A 24,878-nucleotide genomic window follows, 5' to 3' on the forward strand; every position below is an offset into this window, starting at 1 on the left:
AACTAACCAGATTTGAAAAGCCAAATTTGCCTGATTCCAATTTGATGGCAACATAAACATCAAAACATGTATTCGGCTTGATCTCATTAGGGTATCAAAATTTGCCTCGAGTAGTATACTGCCATAATCTGACAAAGTAACGTATACGCAACTTTGCTATTATTAGTGTTAATCGAACTATCCAACAGAAAAATGAAAAACTTCTATGTTCATTTGGCGCATTCGTCCTTTTTCCACATTACGGCAGTGTGCTGCGCTTTCATTATCCTTCCACCCACAAGTCCTGATGTATGAATCAACCTGCAATCTGAAACCCACATCACTCCCACGCATCACTCCTACTATTTAATGTGTGTTCCTTGTAACTTATTTATGTGATGGCGATGCCAAGCGCGCCTGTCCGGGAAAAAATGTACCTTGTCTGGAAAGCGCTGGAACCAACACAGCCAGCAAAAGGCATGGATGCTATGCTCGTTTCGCCTCCTTTGCGAACAACATCAAAAGGATCCTGCAATAATTTGCAACGGCCAACGCATGGCGCTGCAGATTCTACGCTGATTGATAAATAAAAATACTTTTCTTCGGCGGTTCGTTGCTTCTTCCGTTGCGTTGGCGCGTGATTGTTTACGCTCATAATACGCAAAAGGGCGCTTGTTTCATATCGTTTTTTAAACACCCGCTAACTATTTTTGTCCTTTTTTCTGAGTAAATTTAATTTTTCGACGTAGGACAATTTCAACGTTAGAACTGTGTAAATAGTCGAAACACGTTACTTGATTTCATCTCGGTACTAATCGAGATCCCCATTTAGTATGAAAGAGAATTTCAATCACTGACTGTATACATAATAACATATCACTCATAACATACTATGAAGCTTTAGATCTTTTGAAGTTACCCTGATTTATGGAAATTTATGCACCATGTAATCAAAACGCTTCAATTTCAAGTAGCCATAGAAAACGTAATCATTGATGAGTATAGTTTTTCCCAGCTCAAAGACACTACATAGTCGTAACAAAAGGTCTCGTCCGTTGGTTTATTAGGCCCGTAGTGAACGGTGCCGTTTTTCAGAACATGAAGTAGCAATTTTCCAATCTAATTAAAGGATAAGCTTCCGCTTTTTGTTTGCCTTTTTGCGTATGTGAGACTCAATAGCAGCACTACCGTTTAATAAGCTTAAATTCCGCTACTGGGAAAATCGTTGAATCCTCCGTAGCGGAGTGCCTTGTCAGTAGACAGCTTCACAGCAATGGTAGTAGTGAAGTGCCCTTGGTTTAAGTGTAATTAAAGCAAATGGCCCATCATATAGGCATCCTTTGCTACACATGGTCTTGCGGAGTCACTTTCATCTATGTAGTGAAAAGCCGCACTTCATGGCTGCGGATACGCTCGTTAGTGTTACGTTGTCTGGCTTGTACCATGGGATCATTGTATAATCTGATTGATAATACCCCGGACAGACATCTGATACGAGAATCGGTTTTTAAATATAATTAGGACATACGTGTGCTTTTTTTCCTTCAAGTGTGGCATTCGAGTTACAAATAGATCTGTATAGCAATATCTACTATTTTAATGCCTATTTGATCAATTAACAATTCAAAAACCCAATTTTAGAAAAAAAACTCCCTAATGTAATTTCTAAACATGTTACATGCACCTGTCATAAGACGAGTTTAAACAATCCCATTGAATTCCACCACTTAATTGTATCTTGACAGATACGTATTTCGACCTCAACAGTAAGGCCGTCTTCAGTGTCTCGTACTTGACTCGACTCAAGTCGAGTCAAGTACGAGACACTGAAGACGGCCTTACTGTTGAGGTCGAAATACGTATCTGTCAAGATACAATTAAGTGGTGGAATTCAATGGGATTGTTTAAACTCGTCTTATGACAGGTGAAAACATTCCACTAAAAAGCTCAAAATAATTTTCTTATCATGTTACATGCATTCAGAACTCATAAATCCAAAACTCTATGCTATATAGAAATTATACACCTAATAAACCGCCTCGAGGCCAAAGAGTAATCCAGAAAATGGATTCATGTTCTACTTATCTCTTGGATAGCATTTTCTATCAGCACTTGTATACAAATCCATATGGGTACTGTTTTTATTCAACAGAAATGCACTCTGTTCGCCAACAAACGCGTGCTCTGTTTGTAGACAATGCCTCCATGCCTCCGAGCATTGGAAAACATAACATAAAATCTAAACAGTACGGGCCTGTCATTCCCATCAAGAGCACTATTTTGCATCCGATGCCAGTAGGTTTGTGTGTCACCGAAGTGTTTGGTGCAATGAATACGGAGAAATTGAAAGTTGAAATATTGAAAACTGTGTGGTTCACTGTAGTAGTCTTGCCCTAAAAAGACATGCTAAAAGTCACAACAATGCATATGTTGAGGAAAGGGGGTTAGTTCGTTAAATAGAACAAAGTGTCTTGCTTTAGCTTTGAAATCCGTAAACAATATATTCTTACGTATGACGTTCAACTACGAGAGGTTATCATCGAACGTCGAGATCTTTTTATATATTTTACAATATTTTTCAAAAAAAATCATATTTTTAAGTGCATTTTCACTCGTCTTAAGACCAGTGAAAAGACTAAAAATCATTTATGTTTTAATTTCTACGGTTGCGCAATGAAATGGAAGGACCGAATGTCCTCTTATTACAGAGTTTTGCCACTTCCTCAGCTAAAATGCAGAGATTTTTCACATACCCTAGGCAATCTGATTGCCAGAAGGGATTGGGCTCTGTGGATCTTATTTTGCCTGTTTTGGTGGTTCAGGAACCTTCCTACGATGCTGCAAGTTTCACTGTCGTTTGAATGCTATGGAGGTTATGGTATAGTTCCAGGATCTAAGAGGTTTTCAGAAGAGATTTCGGGACGATTTCGGCTGAAATTACTTCCGGAATTATACCCCGGGACAGGCACATAGTTATGCTTTAAAGCAAACTGTTGGTGCACAATCTTGGCGATCGAGAGAGGATGAATCAGCTGAAGCTGAACACCCGGACTCGATATGCTCGATCGTCTTTTCTACTAAATTTTGCACTCCCTGTAGCGATCTTTTACGTGCTCGTGCAATATATAGTGCCGATAACTCTTAATCGCAATTATCCTGGAAGGCTACCGTGAATACTTTTGTTTCTGAGAAGAGCTCACCCAGCACCAGTCACGTATTCGACGCTTCTTGATATATTCCAGCTCCAGTTAACAGTTCAGCACGTGCACGGTCCTGGAGCGCTCATACAGACTGCACGCTAAAAAATAACTACTCAAAATTGAGTCGAATCCGAATCATTTTCATTAAAAACAGGACAACTCAAAATTTTAGTAAAAGATACTACTTCAAAAAAATGATTATTGGTCTAAAACTTGGAATATTTTTGCCGTAAAATGACAGGGCTGGTAGCGAGTCACTTTTTAGTGTCTTTTACTCTATTTTGAGTCTAGTCACTATTTGCATCCAAAAGTCACTAAAGTCACTATTTTTCAGAAAATGCCACTATTTCAAAAACAGGACGTGGAGAAAAAAATGCTTGTTTTCAGGCGCTGCTCATTTTTGCTAATAAGATTATTATTTTGCAGTTTAACGGAAAACTTCGAGTTCATATTAAACATTATTCAGGGTTTCTACTACATGGAAAACCCTGCAAAATTGGAATTATCAGAGAATTTTTTCCCACCTGCAAAAATCCTGGAATTCTCAGGAATCTCCTGACACAATCAGAGAAAGGAGTTCTTCAAAATCCTCCTCGTTTTTCTACTCTTAGTTTTAAGTTTTAGAATCCATATTTAAAAATCATTCTAATAAAGTTTTAAAAAAGTAGAAGGTGGTATCAAAGACACGACCGTAAATTGAACGTAGAATTACGTATAATTCGGGGTGGATTCGAAATTCGATCATCAACATTTTGTGCATATTTATTCATGCCGGATGGGTAATTGTCAAAATGTAGGCAATTAACTGAAAAAGTGAAATGTCCACACTGCATGACAAAATAGTTAAATGCATTGAATCAATTGTTTACAATAGTCTTATATAAAATCTTGGAGAGTTTACTGTTCGATTCATACCAAAATCTCCACAATCCATTGGAAAACGGCTGAGTTATTGGCTTTTACTTCCTGACTTTGAATCTTGCTCATCCTTCGTTCTACGTCAAAAATCCTTCGGAAATTCTTCAGGAGTGTTTAAAAAAATACAAAATTACTAAGGATTGTTCAAAACAATACCTAAAGGAATTTCTGAAGGAATTTCCGGAGGATTTTTCAAAGGAATCACTGAAGAAGTAGTGTCCATAAGAATTTGCGTTATTGCATGAAGTCACCGAAAAAAATCCTGGAGGAATTTTTAAATGATTTTCAGGACGCATTTCTGAAAGGATTATTTAAGCCATTTCCAGAAGAGAACCTGGAAGGATTTTCGAAAAAAAATAAAGAAATTTGTGAAGGATTTCTAAAGGATTGCTAAAGGAATTTTCCAAAAGAATTCTTGAGAAAAAGATTTTTTAGAGAACTCCTCGAAGGGATTCCAAAATACATTTCCAACAAAATTTCTAAATAGAATCTCGAATGCAATTTTTTTGCGAATTTGAGGGGAAATTTCGAAGGATTTCCCAAAGGAATTTCCGAACGTTTTAAGGAATATCTGGCAGATTTGCTGAAAGAAATTCTCTAGAAATGTCCGAAGAAGTTGCTGGAGGAATTTTCTTAGAAATATCTGGAACAATTTTATTTAGGTATTCCAGAAATAATTTCCGAAGAAATTCATTACTATTAAAAAAAAATTATTATTAAAATTTTAGAAAAAAAACCGTAAAGGAATTTTTGATGTATTGTTTGTGGGAATATTCAGAACAATTCCTTAAGGTGTTTTCAAACAAATTCCTACGGAAATGTTTGAAATAAGTTCTCAAATAAGTTCCAAGAAATTTCAAAAGAATTTCTAAGCATTTTCCGAAGGTATTTCCAGTAGAAGCATAAGCACTTGAACGCAATTGACGCTGTAACCACTGGCCATTTGTTGTCCATCATGTTGTAGTGCATGTTTGGTTTCATCACCAATATCAGTTTGATGCTTATTGTACTAAAACATTACCGAGAAAATTGCCAAAGGAATTTACAGAATTTACAAATGTATCCCCAAATTACATTCTAAAAGAATTTCCGTAAGAAGTTCTGAAGGAGTTCCTGAAGGAAATCTTAAACAAATTTCTGGAACAATTCGCAATGAAGTTTTTTTTAATGTTTTTCTGAAGAAATTACCGAATTAAAATCCAAAGGAATTTCTAAAGAAATGTCCGAAAGGATTTTTGAATAAATTTCCGAATAAATTCCTTAACGAATTCTCGAAGGAATTTCGAAAGAATTTCTGAAGAAATCTTCAAGTTACCGTGGACCCCCGGTAATATGTCCGTTTTTAATTTGAACCCCGTTAGTTTGAACATCGTTCAAATTAAAAAATGTTCAATCGTCATTCTGAACGTGGGATCGAGAAAAGGATAATTGAACATCGTGAAACGGAACGCAGAATCAATACAACACAGCAAAGAGAGCAGCCAGAAACCGGTTTACATGTACTCGCAGGGTATCCAGAAGTTAAAGTAAACAAGTGAACCCAGTTAATATTAATAAGGCACCCTTCAAACTATCGGGGGTCAACAGTATTTCATGAAGATATTTCCGAAGAATTTTTCTTAAGGAATTTCAAAAGAAGCTCTTGAACGAATTTCTGAAGAAACTCCCAAAGAAACTCGTAAAGGCATTGCCACAGGAATTTCCGGAACCATTTTTTGAGTTGTTTGAAGTTTTTACTTCATTTGGTTTCTTTTAAAAACTTCATCAAGTTTTTACGGAATTTCCGAATGATTTTTACGGTTTACAAAAAAACATTAAAAGGGAAAAATATGAACTAAGGATCATGGCTGAAAATATCAAGATTTATTATGTAAATGACAATTAAATTAATTACATTTAAGTACATTATACATAATCAGGCCTTTCAAAAAAAATTCGCACACAACGTGGCTAATAACCTGAAATTACTTTGATTTACTTGGATTTGTCTTTATATCTCCCTTGGAAAATGGGGTGCCGTCAACCGAAATTAGCAACCATTTTGAAAAGTGGAAATAAAATATTAGTTTCCAACGCTATGGTAGCATTCGACATTGAATTACAAAATAGAGTAAATTTACTGTGTTAATATGTAATAGATTTACCTTTTTTATTTTTATCTTCAAGTTTTTACTTGATAACAAAATATTTTCTTTGTTAAACGAAACGTAGGCATGTGTTTCGATCGGTAGTAGCATAGCATAGTTACGGTGTACTTCGTAGATTGGACACTAGTGATACTCATGTTTTTCTTTTGAAATCTATCAGAAATCAAGGTGGGTGTGGTCCTTGATTTCAATCTAGGATAAAAATCACAAAAGCATGAGGATTACTACTCCTGGCCATGCCCATCTACACCGTAACTTGGGAGGGGAAGGAAGTGTTGACTTACTTAACGAGAGGCCACCGACTCAGCGACACCCTCGTAAGTACCACGGAGTTGGATATTGGGGAAAGTATTCGTTGGGTCAGGATTTGCCTGTAGCTGACAATATGACCGTGGTAAATCTTACACCGTAACACACCACGCAAATGTGTCTACCGAGCGTTACAGGGGTAGGCATGTGTTTCGATCGGTAGTCAACACAAAAAAAAGTGTCTTTTTTTAAGGCTTTTTTTAGGTGTTTTTTAATCTTACCCGTCGGGAACTAGCGCCGTTGTAAAAAGTACAACACCTTCGAAAAAAGCACGCTTCTCGTTCACAACAGAAGCGGGACTGCGTGAGCGGTCCGGGACCAAGCGAGTCCCGGAAGGTTAAAATTAAGTTCAACACCGAAAAAAAGAACGTGCTTATATAGCGCATGCATGCCATGTGTCAAAATGTCCATATCTGTTATCTGTCAAAAGTTACGTCCGGGTGCCGACACCCGACCAGTGCACTATGGGGAAAAGGGTGGCCATTATTCGAAAAATTTACTATCTTCAATTTGTCTAATTTATATATAATATGATAAGAGAATCGGAAAATATTGAAGCGCTATGTTTATTCAATCAAAAGATATGGACTGGCGAAGTGAAAAAAAGCTGATAAAAATAAAAAATCGTTCTTAACTTTGATTTGTATGTTATGAAGTCATATTTTCTCCAAATATAAAGTTTTTTATACAATTTAAATGCTTAAAACCATAGCTTTTTGATAGTTTGATTTGTTCCGCTCGCAAAAAAATAATATCAAGAAGATGTAGAAGAAAAACTTTAATTATCATAATTCCCTGCAAACCGAATGTCCCCAAATGTCCCCTCATCTGTAAATGGGGGATTGAGTGATTTTTAGTGAGTGATTTGATTACGAGAACGCTGCAATTAAAGTTTTCTTGAAAATTATGGTTTTTTGTTCTCTATACCTAGTAATGATAAGAAAATGAACAACATTATTACTAGAAATATGGTTATTTGCTATTTTAGACATGCTGTAGTGGAAACAAACAAAAAAAATGCCCAAAATACTCCTTTACATAATATAAGTTACATAGAAACAGTTTTCATTGAAAAACATATTTTTGGCCGCCCATTTGTATGAGAATTCCCCATAGTGCACTGCCGGCATCCGACCACCTTCCCCTTCGATTTATTTATGGAAATTTTGTATTTTTTTCAATGGAATATTTTGATTTTTTTTGGAAAATTCTTATTTTATAATTGCAATTTTGCTTCTAAAAGTGCTAATATAGGTATTTACCACCTGAATTTTCTTTGATTTTTTGTGAATTTTTTCATGGGGTCATTAACGCTAAAGGTCTTAGTCAACTAAAACCCACCCGTGTAAAAAAAGAACTGGGTGTATTGTTTATTATTTATGGAAATTTTGCATTATTAGTGGAAACTTTATATTCATTTGTTGCTTATGCCCTGATTTCTTTATTGATAATTTCCTTTTTTTTCATTGAAAATTTCTTAGGGGGCAATGTAATTCCAATGAAGAAGTAGTAATTTGAAACAAACATTTCAAAACGAGGATATTGCAATGAATAAACCTCCATATATACTTTATCACCTCTATTGAGAAACTAAGTAAAACACATCATGCTCTATTGAGAAACTAAGTAAAACATGTTTGTTTCACTGTTGTTATTTTATCAGAATGAATAAATTATCTGATGCCTATGAATGCTCACAATCATCAATTCTACGTACCGCAGTAATTGACTTCTCATTCTGCATGCAACGCAATAAAGCCAACCGTTGCGTTCGTTAAGTGGGTGTCTGCCACCACTACTGCTTGTCACACAAAATCAATATTTGCCTGTCCTTACCACCGACCTGGAAAGCGTTTCTCTTTGCATATCAAGGTTGTCTTCTTCATGGTTTCCAACGAAAGAAGATGGTTAATTTTACCTTTTGTTGTTGTGAAAACGAGCAAGAAAACTCATTCCACCTACTTGATTAGGTCGGTCGAAAACGGACGCTACGAACGGATGGCCTTCCTGTGAAACTTCCATCGTCCGTGAAGAGTTGAAACGGTTGTCACAGTGCAGAGCTCTGACATTGATCCTACTGTTTAGTGTCCTTCGTTGCCTGTGGGCATGAGTCTAGGTCGTTTTGTATATGTACTATGGCTGTATGGGACATTGAATAAATAATTCGAACGCATGTGGAGGAATCTCTTGCATTATTTATAGTATGAACTCTTCGGGAGTGATCAACGATTTCCTCCAAACTAAACATAAACGCATTTTGCCTTATTTTTACAGATATATTTCCCATATTACTACCAAATTGACGAGATAGATTACAATATAAATGCCAAAAATAGACTAGATTTTTTTTTAAATATCCGATAATACTGGTTTTCACATAATTTTGCATCAATTCCACTTGTCATCCATCATTAACTGTGTTCCTTATTTTGCATCTTTTCTCTCCATACAGGGTGGCTATCCGGCAAGACTGAAAAAAGTACTGATCGTAACAGCACCGCTATGGTTTAAGGCCCCCTTCAAGATCCTTCGATTGTTTGTGCGCGAAAAGCTGCGAGAGAGGGTGTTTACCGTGTCGATACCACAGCTGAGTCTGCATGTGCCCCGGGACTCTTTGCCAGGGCGGTTAGGTGGAACGCTGGACTACGATCATTCCTCATGGTAAGTGGCACACGTTTGGGAACATGACAGCCGGACACATTTGAAGGGACCAATTAAAACGAAAACTGAACGTAGCCAGAGTAAGCCTTTGTAGAACATAGTTGTTAACGTTAATGGAGGCTGAAAAGACGAATTTCTAAAACACCGTTTTGATTCATATTCCGAACACACGAGCACATGTTTTATTTCGGAGGTACCTACCTTTCTATCGGGTAGCGAAATAATAGAACTTTCATATAGGGCCGATACAAATATTTAAAACAAATTATGTCTCCCCCCACCTCGGATTTTTTTTGGGCAAAAATAATATTTTGAGGGGGCAACAAAAAATTTGGGAAATTTTAAGGATTTTCAAAACATTCTTTAATAAATCCGAGGAGTTTTTGGATTTTTTTCAATTTTAATATTATTTTTTTATTATCCCCCCCCCCTTGACCTTTCGTAGAGCAGTAGGACATAATTTTAATTAAATATTTATAACGGCCCAAGCGCTTTATAATTATATTTTATTGATTATAACTATCAATACTGAATGATTTTATTCTGCCAAAGTTTGTCTCATATGCACTAAAATGCAAAATTTCAGCGTTATCTCATTGTCGGACAACTATAAGTCCTTGATCTTTACGCCTGTTGAGAAAATTCGTTTATTAATGCAATAATAACGGAATGTTTAGATAAATCTTTATGTAACGAGTTTTCGGAATATAAGTCTGATCGGGATTTGAGTTAAAATGGTATATACAGTAGTACCCCGATTTTATCACCCGCTGGTGAATTTTGGAGTGATAAAATAGGAAATGTGACAATAACGAAAAAAATAACATATTTTCAATTTTATAATTTGGAAACCATAATTTCTTGTCGAAAAGGGGAGGGACAAAATCGGATTCATACTGTACATCAATTGTAATAAAGCAGATAAGGGCTTCATACACCCGTTATTACCCAAACCTATTCTTTAGTCGAAATGTGATGTCCCTACATTTCAACTCTACAACTTTGTTTAGATTTTGCTTTATGACTTTCAATTCATATAAGTCATAATATGATATTTCCTTCTGTAATAAGAAATATATTTATGGAAAAAATAAGGTATGTATTTTATGGGAAATGTTTAGGTGGTGTATTGAAAAAAGTTTCCATTCGCGACACCATGTATAAAAACCTCAATATTCCGCTCTTTCACACAGGACAGAGGTTCTCAATCTTTTCGTTGAGTGGTACCCCTTCGTACTTTTCCATTCATTGAGGTACCCTCTATTTTTCTTGCTGTAAATGAAAATAAGTGTAGCTCATATGATATATGAAAAACGAACCTGAAACATTCCAATTCAAAATAAGCTTATACATCAAGCTTCCTACAAGATTTTAAGGATTTTTGGAAGCCTCTAAAGAAAAGGCTTCCGTGCCTCCTAACCCTTTATAAGGCAGTGGCAACTATATTGCCACCAACAAATTATATGTTTTTCTATTTATCAACAAGAGCTCTACTTATTATTTCCCATGTAGTGGCTTTATTTGCTTCCTAGTAACACCCCAGATGAAATTTAAGCTATAAAAAAATTGAAACTTCAATTTGAGAACAGTTCTTTTACGAACAAATCGTAAGTTTCGAGTGGAAGAAGGATTTTCAGTTATTTCGTTAGTTCAGTCAGTTCGTTAAAAAGACGACAAAAATATATTTTTCCCGTTGGTATTAATTATTTTGAATCTCCTGTGTTAGATTATTACGTGATTAGCGTGAAAAAAGCTTTACCTTTCTGTATATTTGGTTTTTGGATTTTTGACGAAATTGTGTTTTTTTTTTCCAAGGGTCCCCCTTGGGAACAAAAGCGTAAAATTGTTTTTCTCCTATAATGCGTTTTCCGACTAGGACTCTTCATCAAAAAAAGTAACGTGCCTTGATTTGACTGGTTTTACGTAAAACCTAATTTTTAAAAATCTTTTATTTATTTTTTGTTGCCTGTTTTCCCGCTTGCCGGGCAGTGGCAACTATATTGCCACCAATGTTGTCCCGCTTGACGGGCAGTGGCAACTATATTGCCACCAATTTTTCAATGTTTCTGAACTGTTTAATGTATAACAAACATACGTTTGAGTTTAATACCATGTCAACATTGTGTCCTATTGTTGTTTTTGTTAATTTATTGTTTAGATTCGTCTGCCTTATAAAGGTTTAAAAGGGGGCTTCCGAGCAAGAATTTCGAGCCTCGTGAAAGGAATCTTCCAAGCCAAGCATCCGTGCCACTCGCTAACGTATAGCCGCTCATATTTCACGTTAGAATTTATAATTCAGATTTTGGTGCCTTACGAGCTCAGCCGAGTGTCCCTTTCGGCTGTATGTCGTTTTCGGCCAAATTACATTTTCGGTTCAAATCAAACCATTTTCGACCCATCATCAACCGTTTCGGCTAAACGTTAAATTTCGCCAAATGGAATTCGTATTGTACCGCCAAGCGGCATTCGAACAAATAGCTTTTCGCCGAATGACTTTCGGCCAAACGACTGGAAGGGCCATTTGGCCGAAAGGTGTTTGGTCGAACAAACCATTAGACCAAAACCCATCTGGCCGAAAATGTTATTTAGCCGAAATGGACATACGGCCTCAAATTTCGTTCAGTCGATCTGGTCGTTTGGCCAAATAGGTCATTTGGCTGAAAATACCGTTTGCCGAAACGATAATTTGGCCGAAAAGGTAATTTAGCCGAAATGCCCGTCTGGCTGAAAGGCCATTTGGTTGTATGATCCATTCAGCCAAATGACCCTTTCTGTCAAACGACTATTACAACTAGGGTGGTCGGTATTGACCATATTTGACAAATACCGGTATTCGGTATTTGGTGTAGTCAATACCGGTAATGCCGGTAAAATACCGAAATTTGTGAAAATTTCAGAAATAAATAAAAAACTGGGAATTAGACCCTACCAGGAAAAAACCTAAAACCAATCGGGAACTATCGATCAAATCATAAACATTCATTAGGGAAAATCCATTAATTACGTAATGCAAAAAATGGGCATTATGAACCCCCATCCCCCCTATGTCAAACTTTTTGTATGAAACCACTTGCTCATCCCCTCCCCTTTCCTTTCAGGGTTACGTAATTTGTGGACGCTCCCTTACCATAGTTATCAACTTTTTTTTGTCATATCTTAAATAACTATCATTTAAAAATAATGTCTGGCAATAGTAGTAATAATGATACAAATTGTATAAAGCATGGTTTCTCAAAGTGGTGATCGCGTAAATCATGTCGATGTTTTATGATTTGATTAGGTGGATTATATTGCTCTAACATCTATTTTATTTTATTTGAGCTGTTTGTCGTCAATTTTTGAACGCCCCACAATTTATACACAAGTGAATCAGATCATAAATTGAAGATCTTCAAGCCTGAACCAGTTGCCAAAAATTATTGAGGAAATTTCTTGAGGAACACGAAACATGATAAACAATTTCAGATGATTTTTTCATGAAAACTGATTAGTCAAAGAGGAATCAGAAGGATTCATGAGAAGACTGTGGGTAAACTTGAACAGCACTCGAACTGATTTTGATTAATTTTGTTTAAAAAAATCTGGAATTCTGAAAGAATTTTTGATCATTGAGAAAATTTTAATTAATTTTAATTAATTTGAGAACATTTTTGCCTTTCTCGTACAACTAAGTTGTACCGAAAGGTTATCATTTCACTCCGAAAACGAACTTTTTATAGAAGCCTCTGAGACCCATAGTATTATATACCAATCGACTCAGCTCGACGAGCTGAGCACATGTCTGTCTGTCCGTGTGTATGTGTGTGTATGTGTGTGTGTATGTGTGTGCACAAAAGTTATAAAAAAAAATTAGACAACTTTTCGTATAGTAATCCTTTACCGATTTTCTCGCAACAAGTTTCATTCGACAGGTTGATTCGATTGTTGATCACTATTGAATTTTATAACGATCGGTCATTGCGTTTAAAAGTTATGAAGAAAATGGTACATCGGGCCATATAAACCCCATATAAGGTTGGTGTCTTAACTAAATGCGAGAAAGGCACCACCAACGCTAGGTGGATTAATCTGGGTTTTTTAATCCAGAATATTTCTCTAACTTTTCACACAGAAAATAAAGAATGAGTTACATAACTTTGAAAATTCTAATATTACAATATGAGATAAATTTTTTTTTTTTAAACTTTAAATGTGGTAATGAATCAATGAATATTGGAATGGAATAAAAATTCTAAAAATTCAAAATTTCAACACATTAGGAAAGATTGATTTAAGTAAGTGTTTTTAAGTAGTGAAAATAAAAATTATGGTCCTATAGAGGGTTAAAAAAAATCATCATTTAAATTTTGATTCAATTTCAAGGAATTTTAGAGTTATTTTTAGAAGCTTATTTGAGTCTAATCCTGTCTTGAAGAATTGAGAGGAAAATCAGGCCTTAGTTACTTCAAGAAGAAATTGTGCTTCTGCTTTTTCTGTTCTATCAAAAGTTATATTGAAATTTCTTGAATTAAGTGATTGATTGTCTTTATTAAAGAGACTACCGAAACTTCCGCCGAACCGATCGGCGTGAAAATTTGTTTGCAGGTGTTTTTGGAGCCGGGGAAAGTTCTCAAGATGATTTCAGACTCATCCCTCCTTTGGAACGGGGGGCTCCCATACAAATGAAACATCATTTTTTCATAACTCGAGAATTAATCAGAGAATAAATCAATTTTAGGCGAAACGAAGTTCGTCGGGTCTGCTAGTAATTAAATAAAGGATTATAGACTACGGTCTACGGTCTTTCTTACTTGATAACGAGTAACTTGATATCAAAGATAACACATCTAATTTCCACTGTGAATAATGTAAGTATGTGTCGTTTCATATCAAGACACTTTTATATCAAGTGATTGAGTTTATGGTCTGAATAGCCTTCTAATTTGCAAATATGTTCGGGCTCATGGCATAGCTCTATGGACAAGCACATAACACATGAAAAGCCACAGTGCAGTGTTTTAATATCTACTAATTTCACTCTAAAATTTTCATCAATTTTGGTAACTAAAAACTAGATCTATTTGGGCAGAAACTCCTCAACGAAATTGTGAGTACTGCCCAAATAAATCTACATCCTTCAACATTCAAAGTTGTATTAATGTATACATGTTTGTTTGCGCTGTTCGAAATATCCAACGCCACTTGAGGCCATAACCTCATTAGTGTTTTTTCTTCTATTCCTTCTGTTTATTTTTTCTCCCACCTATCTGTAACGCAAACTAACACTCAATTATCATCGCCATTTGGTGGAACGATTAAAAACCAAACGTCTTTGCATACAATCTACCATCAGGATGCACAGATCATACAGTTTCTGGGTGTAGGACTGCGTCATTTGATGTGCATGCCAAGTTTAAGGTAACCAAGAAATCAATTGGCCATTGTAAAGTTTATCACTTGCATTACTGATAAGTTTCAAGTCATCAATCACCGTTATTCAGAAAGTAGTGTGTCACCTCAAGCTTTGCCCACTGCATTTCAAACATCTGCCAGATACCATATTTTACCCCAGCTTTGTTCAATTGAAGGTATTTTGCTTAGTATGCGGGGTTATAACATGGTAGGATTCAAATCCACAAGAGAAAATTCGTCAAGATAGCTCTATAACATGTTGTAAGCCCGTATGGTGAACATAGTATTAGAAACAACCAACAGTTTAGTTGTACACATAAAGTAATGATAATGATAATAATAATATTGTGTTTGTTTTCTGAGCTTTTGTTACAACACACCATAAATGTATTGCTTAAATATTTCTTCGGGTCTGAATAGTGTCGAAGCAGTTGTTTGAAGCAATACACATTCGTTACCCTATACTGCTTATGAATGGATTTGCCCTATATTATTTCATTGCCAAGGGTAAATAAACTTTGTTTTCTAACATGTTGAACTTTTCTCAAGGACGACTGTTATTTTAACGTTGTTGTTCTTGTCCTAGATTCTCCACCGAGGACAGTGCGCACCAAACTAGATACTTCATCATGCCTATTTATTTAATTTATCACCAACATTGCATGACCATTAGAAAATGGGATCCGATTGGAGCCTGTATGTATCACTATTTCTATGTTGGTTCAAGTTTTCTTTTATTTCATCGTATCAAACATCACTCTACTTGTCGGTAGCGGTTACCTGATTCACTAGTTGGGACATTTTGCATACCATTAGAAGTAGATCGACCCAATAGGCACCACTATCTTCATACCATACACTTCGTACTTACCTGCAGCATCCATTGCATATTTGAGGACATGCAGAGCATTAGTAAAATCAATTTGTAATTATAATATTTATCTCATATTTTTCCTATTTTACAGGTTGCTTCATTGCTACAAATCGATGACGAATCGTGAGGACGAAATAATCGCTGATCAGCAGCAGCAGAGCGCCAACGGTACATCGCAAACCAACAACAGTAGTATGGGAAGCGGATCGGCGGCAGCAGTTACCACGGGCATTCTGGATCCGCACCTGGCCGGTTCGGCTGCCGGTACCACCGACCTTTCGGATTACGTTTCGGGCCACCACAGGTCGCCCAGCAATAACATCGATCACATCGGTGTCGAGGACATCTCGGACCTGGCGGCGGCAGCTACCCATCACCACCATGTGCATCACAACCACCACCACCACCATCACAATACCAGCAGCGAGCTGTGGAATGAAAATCCGCCAAGCAGCGCGTCGTCCGGATTCAGCGACGACGACAGCCTGGCCGGTGCCGAGGGTGATCCAAAGACAATAGATCAGATTGTACAAATGGTGCGGGAACGAGGCAAACAGGGCCTGATACGGGAGTATGCCGAGATCAAGGCCCGCGCTCCGGATGGGACGTTCACGCATGCAAAGTAAGTGCCCTAGCGCTTAGAGAGTAAGGCTGATACCCCTGAAAGTAGTTTTTTTTTGCTCCCAGAAGTTATCGCAAAAAAGATCCATTAGTTCTAAGTGGGTACTCATCGAGCTTGAAGTTTATATGGGAAAAATTGACTGAACGCGTAGGATCCAGTCCACTATTTTACATCAAGGTGGGTCGGTATAATCATTTAAAGCCGGTCATTAGTAACATACACAATCTTTACATTATTACGAAGAGGCTCCAAAAAATTCGAGTTAACATCTTCCCCTCTAAAAAGCTAATACCTAGCCTCAGTGGCGTAGCCACGGGGGTGGTTTTGGGTATAAACCCCCCCCAGAGACAAAATTCTTGGAAGAAATTTTTTTTTCGAAAAAAAATGTTCAGAAAACACCACCACCCCCCCCTCCCCCCCGACCAATTTTCTGGCTACGCCACTGCCTAGCCTTGAAGTTTCGAATGACGACTTAGTATCGGTCTAAGGGCCGATGCACACGTAGCGGTTTTTCAAGCTGCGTTATCGTCGCGTCTACGCAAGGTACCCAGCATCAAATGTAGTCGTGCACACGTATCATACGTGTGCATTACTTTATGTACTTGATGCTGGGTACCTTGCGTGGACGCGGCGTTAACGCAGCTTAAAAAACCGCTACGTGGACATCGGCCCTAAGCCGGTCAGCCGGCTCAATTGGTTCTGCATCAGGAGTATCGTGGTTCTCCCTGTGCTCTCCTATTGTAGGCGCTGGTACTGGAAAAACTTCTATAGCTGGATTATCATCGGTAACATTTTCTGGATCGACCCGTTCTTTTGCCAAACAAATAGGAAAATAGAAAGTGGGGAATTTTCTTCAGGTTGTGCTTCTGCTTCAATTCGGTCATCGGTTTCGGTTCAATAATCTGTAGTTAACCTTTCCAATGTGTTATATAGCAACTGCTGGCGTACAGCTCTATCATCGCACGAGAAGAGCCAGCCTTGGGCTGAAAGTCTCGCTAATAAAGACAAAAAAAAACTCTATCAGTTTGTTTTTCCTGAAGTTGCTAACTGGCGATTGTCCATCGAGAGCGGGTGTTGTAAGTGGAACGATGAACATCAAGAAACGTCTGCACTGCGTCTTCCAAGGACTCTCTCCCGAACGTATTTCCTCGTGCTTGTTTAGTAATTCAATCCAAAAATTGATATAGGAGAGGTTTGTCTAAAGCATGTTTTTGACGTAGGACTACTACTTACCGGGGTACACCTTGCAATTGCGAAATTCGGAGACCGTCCCGAAAATATTATAGACTTGGTACGTTGATATCTCAGCCGTTTCTCGATGGATTTTAATTTTTATACCATTCGATTAAGGAAGGGTCAACATTGTTCTGAAATTATTTGCGGGGTTGGTTCGAATCCTCAGTTCAAACAAGATTTCACGCAGAGCGTACAGATTTCAGCGGACCGGACGCAGCACCACAAAAAGCACTGGTAGCAGTCTCAACGGAAAGCCGTGGCATAGGTGGTGGTTTCTGCATATCATTCAACCTCAACGTTGGCAGTGATAGCCCTTTGGTCATCGCAGCGTGGTCGAGCAGCAGCAGGTCGAGTCACTCGACTCGAGTGGCCGTCGCTTACAGCAGCAACACAAAGTAAAATTTCAATGCAAGGTTCGGACAAGCGTTTGATTGCTGTTAGTAATAAGAAAAGCGCACAGTAGAAGAAAAATTGTACATTGAAGAAAACTCTTCTCAAATCAACACACACTTCGTCGACAGGGTCGACAGTCTACCGACGCTATCAAATTTTGTGTACTCCACGCGATTACATTTTGTTACAGGACCGATCTTCACATAATGATGCACGTTTCAATCAGTAAAAACAATTAAACGATAGCTTGAACCATGTGAGAAATTTTCACTTGACTGTTGCTGACTTGTTGTTGACTGAGAAATTTTCACTGCTGTTGACCGATGGTGATGCGTCACCGCACCGTTGGGAATAAATCGCCGGAACTGAGTCACCGTCAGTTTCGACTGACTTCATTTCGTGGTGTAATGAAAGGCAATGGTAGCTACGGTGGGCGACAGACGGACAGCAGCAGCAAGGACTCCAGTGCACTGCAGAGGCTCGTCTTCGGGGTGTGTTGCGGTTTATGCGGCATTTAAAAAAAAGTCAAAATTTACATGTAATCTATACCTATTGTATTAAAAATGAGATTTCCTTCCTGACGATTTAACTCGCGAACGGGTTGACCGATTTGCAAGATTTTTTCCCTAAACGATTCGTCTTGGGATCCGCAGATTTGTATATACAAAAAGTTGGTCAATTTAACGGGGAATTGTAAAAAAATCATAACAAAACAAACGCACGGAAAATGGTCTGGAGTGCGGTGCTGCAAATAGTTCATTGTGACATTTGCATTTGCAACACCCGGGCAAAGCTGGGTTTCCTTCGTTAGTTCTGAAATAATTTTAGAGCGAAATGTCGTAGGAATTCTCATAGACATTTCCGGAAGTGTCCTAGAGATCATCATCAGTCGAATTTGAACAAGATTTCCAGTAAATGTGGTGCATGCGTTCGAGTAATAAAGGAGGAGAAAAAACAAAAACCAAAAAAAAAATTGTTAAAAAATTGTGGCGGACCATGCCATTCAATCAATGCAAAAACATGCAAAAAGATCGAAAAATGTGATCTATTTGCCTAAAAAGCTTTTTTGACCTTTTTAATGTTTTTTTAATATAGTTTTTATAATGCTAAAAAAGGGTTAATCTGTTTTTTTTTTGGAAAATAATATTTTAAGCTCTTTTTGGTGGAATGTATTCAACCGTCTAAGACAAGTTTAGTACTCTCCATTTAATTCCACTACGTTTTGTTATCTTACGCAGATACGTATCTTGAGGTCGAAATACGTATCTACGTAAGATAGCAAAACGTAGTGGAATTAAATGGAGAGTACTTAACTCGTCTTAGATGGCTGTTTTTTTTTAATTTAAATAACCCATTCAATAGCTTAGCTTTAGCTTAGCTTAGACTGACTGTACATGTCACTGGTTGCTATTCCGTGATCGATTAGAACTGCTGTAAATGACACTACTATGGAATGTAATTCCTATTCTCGAAGTACAATGTTGCAGCAGCTCACAAATCAAGATCAATAACGGCGCCGGTCTAGTCGTTACAGTCAGTTGGGAAATGAGAGGAATATGTTAGCGTGTTGTTATTGTTGCTACTATAGACCATGAATACCTCTGTATCTCCACAATTACCACGGAAAGGAAGGTGTGTTAGTTAGGTAGGGTAGATATACTGCAGCATAGATCGAGGATTCACCAAGAAAAGTGATATAATCCATGCCACATTGTTTAATAGGAACGAGCTCGGGATTGAACCCACGACCTCCAGCTTGTGAGGCAGAAGCGATTGTAACTAGACCACCGAGCTCGTCCTTTTTTAATAACCCCTTCATTATCCAAAACCCAATAGATAAGACAGCTTTTTATCGCAAACTTGGCAAACCAATGACACCCTAGAGCACATAGTTGTCTTTTGATATTAAGCTTGAGCCTTCCATTTGTCCCAGGTTTTGTTTTGTTGATTTCGAATATCAATTTTGGCACTTTTTGACCAGCAATGGAATCGTCGTTCGAACTTTCTATTACCCCGAGGTCCAAGATGCCAATAGCATGTTGGCTTAGAAACTCTGTTGAAGGTAGTTTCCATTCATAATTTTTTTGATTCAATTTTTTTCCTGTAAACGTTTATTACTATTAGCCTACCAGGATCATAGCTCAACAAACTTAAATAAATTGAAAATATAATAAAATCTTCAAAGAAAATTAGCACAGCTAAAACATTGTCTTGAAAAATTCGTCAGGATTCGAATCGGTTGTTTTTTTCTTGTGTTACGCATATCTTCCCTTATGTCTTATCTTTTAAGTTTTAACTGATAACCAATAAGCAGTAGGTTCATTCAAACTAAAATTATTCTTTTCTATTCCAAAATTTCAGGTTACGCAACAACCTGGCGAAGAACCGTTACACCGACGTATTGTGCTACGACCACAGTCGGGTCGTCCTGTCACAGGAAGCCGATGATCCGACGTCGGATTACATCAACGCAAACTTTGTCGACGGCTACAAGCAGAAGAATGCGTACATCTCGACGCAGGGCCCACTACCGAAGACGTCGTACGACTTTTGGCGGATGGTTTGGGAACAGCACTGTCTGGTGATAGTAATGACCACGCGGGTTATGGAGCGGGGCCGGGTGAAATGTGGCCAGTACTGGGAACCGAGCGAAGCGACCATCGTTGAGTACGGTTGCTACCAGGTGCGAACACTGTCGGTGGAAGCCAACGAGGACTATACGGTGGCCGAGTTAGAACTAAAGAATACTAAGGTAACTTAAAGGAATTGATAATCAAACTTAAATTGCTAATAAATGTAAAAAATATATTTCCAGACTGATGAAATGCGCTGTGTATCCCACTGGCAGTTTACCAGCTGGCCAGACTATGGAGTGCCGGCCTCGGCACGGGCTATGTTGAACTTTTTGCAGCGTGCCCGCGAGAAACAAGCCGATATGGTTAAGGCCCTAGGCGATTTATGGGCTGGACATCCACGGGGGCCTCCGATTGTGGTACATTGCAGTGCCGGGATTGGACGAACGGGAACATTTATCACACTGGATATCTGCATATCTCGGCTGGAGGATGTTGGAACGGCGGATATCAAAGGAACGGTCGAGAAAATTCGGTCACAGCGAGCTTATTCAATTCAGATGCCCGATCAATACGTATTCTGTCATCTGGCGCTGATTGAGTATGCACTATCCCGTTCAATGTTGCAGTCGGCGGACTTATCCGGTTTTGACGACAGGGACGAGGAATCCGATTAGGGTGTATGTTCGTAGTGATTAGGCTATGAGAGGTTTTTGTTTCGATTATTATCATTTTTGTGTAGACTTTAATTACGAAATGTGCGAGATCATGTTGGAACTGATGAGTGAGTAGTGCATCTTGAGAATACATATTTTAAATCTTTAGATAAAAGATAACGAGAGATGGAAATATTTTAAACTCTATAGAAACAATGTGTAGAAATTACAGATCGGAAACGAAAATCAAACTTCCCCAACTCTTTTGTCCGTTTTCCGTATTTCCAAAATTGTTAATTTGAATGCCAAGTACTGCTATCGAATATTAAGTCTGTTTTTGCTATACCCTTCTGTCTATAACATTTACAATCGGTGGCATAGCGTCTATCTTTCTAGCTGGTTGGCGATTGCAACCCAATAAGATTTGCTATCATATTCTCTCGATTTTTCCACTGAGAGGTTGTATATATTATTGAATTAGCTAACATTTTACAGATTCTATTATGTAAAAACCCAGATTCTATTATCATGTAGAAACCCGGAAATAATTACATATTTATGAATCCTTATAAATAGTCCGTAAGATCATTCATCTCATCCATCATTAATGACTTTCTTTGGATGAATTAAGATCATTTATAGTCACATTTATTCGGCTTGATGTATTCATAGAAATAATACCTTTGTCATGCGTTTTATTCGAATCTCGCTCTTTTGCTGATGAAAAATGACAATGAAGTATCATTGGCTCGGACCATTTTATAACAATATATGGTTCCAATAATCATCGTTGTGCTGTTTTGGATAAATTGACTATTCCTAATGTCGTCCCTAATCCTTCATCTATGATATTGAATGATTATCTATCATGATATATGACCAATATAAATGGTAAAACTTGTTAAATTATAAAAATAATTATATCAAATTCGCCTAACGGATATTGCCAAATGAGTCCAGTTGTGTTTGCGAAATGCAGTGAAACAATTATCTGAAAAGTGAACGTTTGTTTGAAAGTTTTTTAATATCAAATTCTAGGTACCGTGCACGCACCATACTTTGCGCAGTTAAGGAAATGCAAAATTGAATCAACTTGTACAACTTACAGAAAGTAGCTATCTGCCTGAAATAGTTTCCATGCTGTAGTATTATTATTATATTATTGTTTGAGAACTAAATTTGGTACAAAAATTTAAAATAAATAGTAAATTGAACTTCAAAGCAGACCCCTTATTATATGCCTAACTTTGCGCACATAACTTGGAAAATTTCTAACACGAAGCAAGCGTCTATCATACAATTTTTCGTCCAAATTTTATTTTTTCAGCTAAAACTACTATTACAATTTATGTTCATTCCATTTGCAGGCATATTTGAGCATATTTGAGAATATGAGGATGCCCGGCATTATTTTCTTATGATTAGACATACTTAGTATGTTTTCACGTCTGTTGGTGTATGTACAGCCTCATTTATGTACATTGGCCACAGCTAACAAAAGTACTTTTTCGTAAACCCTATTCCGACGAGGTATATAATAAATGTTGAAAATATCGAAGAAATACGAGTTGTGCGCAAAATTAGGTACACTGTATTGAAAAATTGTTCATAACATTGCGCATCATATATTTTAAAGAAAATTGTAAATAACTAACTAAATTCTCATGAGATGGCATCTACAATATTATAATTATTGGGTCCATGTGTAATCAGTTGTCAGCGATTGTAAAAATTTACAAAAAATACAGTTTTTCGGGTAAATCGTCACTTGTTATTTGTGCTAAGAACACGCCATTTTGGTCATTTTCACTGTTTTCAGTACAAGTTTCGACTATTAAAATGAAAAATATGTCATTTAACAGCGAAAAAATGCATGCACTGTTATGATAACATGTATATTGTGCTGACAAGTAATAATTATATTTCGAAATTCGATTTAAACGCATTCTATTACAAAAATTATCGCAAAATGCGCAAAGTTAGGAGCTGCGCAAAGTTGGGTGCGTACACGGTATCTGAGAATTATTTCTGCCCAAGATGGATTCATATTGAAATGCATAGAAAATCAGCACTCTACCTAATTTGAGAGCAATCATCAATTTGAGCACCATTTACAATGTTTTCCCAGATTTATTTGAGGTTCCCTTCATATGTACCTATATAATGAGTTTCTAATTACCAAGGCGGATAATCAATCGGAACTCGACGATCGAGCAAATCTTCATAGTATGTAAAATAATAAAACTGCCGTGTCAAGCATATCTGTCCCATGTCGAAAAATACGCAACTGAGAAAAATGCGATTGAAGTTGGAAACATATTTTTCAGTTTGTAGCTAAATTGCCCCATGAAATTTTGATTAATAAACGTATATCGATGAAAATAGTGTATTTCTAATGGCTTAGTATGTTTCAAAGGATAAACACTGTTTTTTAGTGGAATTTATTCAGTGGGACATTTATGCTGCGAAATTGAAGACAAAATTGATAAATCCAAGCATATTTGTCCCAGTGCTAGAGTATCATCAGATTACTTTGCGCTTAGCAAAAGTTTAGTTGGGTCTGGATAATTACCTGTTTCAAATTAGATGCATTAGGTCTTTTCAAAGCGTATTGTAGTAAGGGCCATACACTAATAACGTAAGCTTTTGGGGGAGCGGGCTCTTGCGCTCCATAGAAAAAAAATGTGTATAAAAAAGCTGACATGGGGACAAGTGTGTCTGAAAAACCCCAGAGATATTATACCTTACATAAGTATAAGAACAGTGAGAATTGATTCCTATGCATAATTTGATCCTGAAATAAGTTCAGGTCAGTGCCGTAGCCACGGGGTTGGTTTTGGACATAAAACCCCCCCCAAAGACAAAATTTTACGAAGATTTTTTTTCGGAAACCAAACAACCCCCACCCCCAGTCCAATTTTCTGGCTACGCCACTGGTTCAGGTGAATTATGTTTCAGCGCAGATGGATTTTTGGAAGAAGCATTAAAATCAGGTTCCGTGGTAACTCAATACCGCAATACACTGGATTTTGTTTTTACACGATTTATATTTTCATTTTTTTTTCTTTATTTAGGTGTTTTTTTAATTCTAGATTAAGTTCAACACCGGATTTATATTTTCACAATTTTCCACTCATCCTAAATGTTTAATTAAATCATCATGTGATTTTTCTTTGATTTATCTTGGATTTTTTGAAACATGTTGCGAAGAGTTTGGTGGTAAATTGAAGTCACACGATAAAAAACACGAGCGAAAAAAAATCGTGTAAAAATAAAATCCTGTGTACTGCGAAGGTTTTCCTATGATTCCTATGAAATTTATTTCAGATTAGCATCTGATATGTCGATTGAAAACTTCCACCTGTGTGGGGTGCATGTATGAACATTTGTAAACACTGGTTAAGGACCATTTTTTCGTAATAAGTTGCACTCGACGGGAAATTCGGCCCCATTGTTTGCTATTGAACATCGATTAGTCACTTCGTTCCGAAGCTATTGCAAAAATCTTGTATATCTGTAAATGAATTGGGCCTACCTTATAGCCATGCGCTTAGAAGCATGACTACAAAGCGATGATGCTTAGGTGGCTTGGTTGGACTCACGGTCAAAGGAATTTTCGGGTGTAATTAGGCATAAAAGTATTATCGTGTTAGCCTCATCATATACGAATGCAAAAATGGTAATGCCAATAAAGAAAGAAGAAAAAGTGTAAATAACAGGCCTGGTAGCGGGTCACTTTTTAGTGACTTGGTCACTTTTTTCGGGCAAGTCACTAAAAAGTCTCTTTTTTAGACCTCAAGTCACTAAAGTCACTTTTTCTCGCAAAAAGTCACTATTTTCAACTATTTTGAAACTATTACCTAAGATTTTTTTCAATAAAGCTCTATGTATCCGTCGGATGATGCTTTGTTCATGGCGG

General features: G+C 37.2%; 1 protein-coding gene across 2 annotated transcripts in view; it reads left to right on the forward strand.

Annotated features, from left to right (window-relative positions):
* Positions 1-21,219, forward strand: part of LOC134223775 (tyrosine-protein phosphatase non-receptor type 9) — a 149,359-nt gene extending 128,140 nt beyond the window's left edge. For both annotated transcript variants that reach the window (XM_062702966.1, XM_062702965.1), the window contains exons 4-7: positions 9,006-9,214; positions 15,571-16,101; positions 20,092-20,482; positions 20,546-21,219. In XM_062702966.1, coding sequence (XP_062558950.1) covers positions 9,006-9,214; positions 15,571-16,101; positions 20,092-20,482; positions 20,546-20,980 — 1,566 coding nt within the window. In that variant the 3' untranslated portion in view covers positions 20,981-21,219. The remainder of the gene's footprint in view (positions 1-9,005; positions 9,215-15,570; positions 16,102-20,091; positions 20,483-20,545) is intronic.
* Positions 21,220-24,878: the final 3,659 nt, after the last annotated feature.

Source organism: Armigeres subalbatus, chromosome 3, assembly GCF_024139115.2.
Source record: "Armigeres subalbatus isolate Guangzhou_Male chromosome 3, GZ_Asu_2, whole genome shotgun sequence".
In the NCBI taxonomy this organism is placed as follows: domain Eukaryota; kingdom Metazoa; phylum Arthropoda; class Insecta; order Diptera; family Culicidae; genus Armigeres; species Armigeres subalbatus.